This window comes from Mesitornis unicolor, unplaced genomic scaffold (genome assembly GCF_000695765.1).
Source record: "Mesitornis unicolor isolate BGI_N332 unplaced genomic scaffold, ASM69576v1 scaffold48487, whole genome shotgun sequence".
Lineage (NCBI taxonomy): Eukaryota > Metazoa > Chordata > Aves > Mesitornithiformes > Mesitornithidae > Mesitornis > Mesitornis unicolor.
In genome coordinates, this window is record NW_010195278.1 from 1 (window position 1) to 2,746 (window position 2,746).

General features: G+C 51.0%; 1 protein-coding gene across 1 annotated transcript in view; it reads left to right on the top strand.

Moving 5' to 3' along the window:
- Window positions 1–792: 792 nt before the first annotated feature.
- KANK1 (KN motif and ankyrin repeat domains 1) overlaps window positions 793–2,746 on the top strand; it is a gene marked incomplete at its 3' end in the record, with an annotated part of 16,189 nt that continues 14,235 nt past the window's right edge. Inside the window, exon 1 of the mRNA XM_010188057.1 lies at window positions 793–2,746. This exon is cut by the window's right edge and continues 690 nt beyond it. Within this exon, the coding sequence (XP_010186359.1) occupies window positions 1,222–2,746 (1,525 nt within the window).

Genomic DNA, 2,746 nt, shown 5'->3' on the forward strand with positions numbered 1-2,746 from the left:
GGGAGGAGCAGGTTGTATAGCAGCGCTGCGTATAAATACTCAGCCCAAAGAAGCCCAGCGGCTCTGGTGGAGTTTTATTTAGATTACTTTGGGGACAGGCGAATGCTGTGTCTGGAGGGCAGACGGGCTTTCCTGACTTGCAAGGCGAGTCTCCCTGCTGCCTGTCTTGGTGCTAGGTGCTTCATGAATTTTAAAATGAGAGAGGGAGAGGCGCTGGTGGAAGTAAAGTGAGCTGAGGTGGGAGCAGACTGGCATTGCTGTTCTGTGGGCAGCAGTTCCCGTCGCCATAAACCAGCTGCGATCTGTGTAAAGTCTAATGGCATCAGTTGCATAAGGAGCGGGGTCAGAGTTTCTGTCGCCTGCTCAAATGCACCCTCTAGAGAAGTTGATCTCCAGATGATTTGTGCTGTACGTTGTAATCCTGCTGTCTTTACACGGCAGCGTAGCATGTGTGAGGGCTTGGTGTGACATAGGAAAACTGGAAGGATTTGGGGAAGGACAGCTAGCTGTGCCACTTCTGTGCCCCTCTGTTAACAGACAATGATCTGTGTGTCTGCATGTGTACACATTTATGTGGGTACGCGCTTCTCAGCATTTGAAAACCTACTGATTAACTTTTAAAAAGTTAATCGGGATTTAGTGTTGAGGGTCAGTCAGCAGAAAGCTGGTCTGCACACTGAGCTGCAGCAGCAGTTTCTGCCTCCAACGTGCTGTAAGCACCCATCTTTCTGCGCTTGTGTTTCAGTGCATAGTTTCTTTTCCAATGCTGATTTTGTTTTTTTCTTTTCAGAAGAAGAGGAAGTTACTCTAAATGGAGAAGATGGAAAAGAACGGAAAGACCCCTATTTTGTGGAAACACCTTATGGCTACCAGCTAGACTTGGATTTTCTGAAGTATGTGGATGATATACAGAAGGGGAATACCATTAAGAAACTAAACATCCAAAAGAAGAGGAAAGCCATACCACCCTCAGAGGGTACCAAGAACTCTGGTGGCCAGTGCAGTGGCTGGACCTCCACAGAGTCTCTCTCTTCATCAAACAGTGATGAGAACAAGCAGCCTTGTCAGGCAGCAAGAAACCAAGTAACCTTGTCTGTCTCTGCGAGACCCTCAGTTTCCTTTGAACCATCTCCTACCTACTTAACCGCCCCTGAGAGCAAGCAACTTCCTTCTCACTCACCGCAGCCTCCTCAGCACAACCTCCATGTAACAAAAACCCTCATGGAAACGCGGAGGCGCCTCGAGCAGGAGAGGATGATGCAGGTCATGCCTGGAGATGTCCGCAGGCCCCGGCTTTCCAGCTTTGGAGGCATGGGCTCCACGAGCTCCCTCCCCTCTTTTGTGGGATCCAGTGGGTACGGTCACATGTCTCAGCAGCTGCAGAATGGGTACCAGGGGAACAGTGACTACGGGGCCTGCTTCAGCTCCTCCTTGGGCAGTTCCATTCGTCACAGCCCCATGAGCTCAGGAATATCCACGCCAGTTACCAACGTGAGCCCAGTGCATCTGCAGCACATCAGGGAGCAAATGGCAATTGCTCTCAAGCGTCTGAAGGAGCTTGAGGAGCAAGTCAAGACCATTCCTGTGCTGCAAGTCAAAATTTCAGTGTTACAGGAAGAGAAGAGACACATGATGGCCGAACTCAAAAACCAGAGGAAAGCCACTCAAAATGACATGTATGGTTTCAGAAAACGGTCGTACAGTGCGGGAAATGCAGAGCAGTGGGGACACCTGTCTCAGGTGGGAAGAGGTGGAGAACTGTATATAGATTGTGAAGAAGAGATGGAGAGCATGGAGCAGAGCTCTCAGAGGATAGAGGAGTTCAGGCAGCTGACTGCTGAGATGCAAGCCCTGGAGAAAAAAATCCAGGACAGCAACTATGAAAGTCCTGCAAACCTTCAGGTGAACAGAGAAAGCCTGACAAAAGAAACTCGATCTGTTGCTGTAGGTGCTGATGAGAACATGAACGATGTGGTTATATACAACAGATCTGCAAGACAACTCAGAGAAGTAGCTGTTGGGACAGAGAAAGAAGTGAGAGAGTGTGGCGTTGGGGTGACAGAGCCCATGCTTGGTTTGTCTACAGAGGTTGAGAAAGAGATAGAGCTTCAGCAGCAGACCATTGAAGCCCTTAAGGAGAAGATTTACAGACTAGAGGTTCAGTTAAAGGAGACGACCCATGACAGGGAAATGACCAAATTAAAACAGGAGCTGCAGGCAGCTGGGTCTAGGAAAAAAGTGGATAAAGCCATGATGGCTCAGCCCAGTGTCATCAGCAGGATGGTGGAGGCTGTCATACAAACAAGAGACCAAATGGTGGGAGACCATGTGGACGTTGCCGATTCATCGGTGGGAAACCACCTGCAGACGAGCAGCATCGGCACTTCCTGCAGACCTGCCGTGTGGAGCACAGCTGTGGGCCCTGAGCTGCTGATGAGTCAGTGGCTGGTGAGGGAGAGGGCAGAGGTGCGAGACCAGAGCACAGGGAGGTCTGTTGAGCTGCAGGATAAGGCCGTGAGTGCAGAGACGAGTGTCTGCGAGACAGGCGTCAACACAGAGGTGCCAGCAGTCACTTCAAGCCTCAGCCAGACGGTGAGGGCAGGCAGAGCACTGAGGTCTGTGGGCTGTGGGGATTGCTCGGTGGACGTGGTGGTTTGTGCCCCCAAGGAGCATGTGTCTCGCAAAACAGCCACAGAGGCAGTGCAAAGGGCAGAGGCGACAGTGATGGCCATGCCCTCTACGGCTA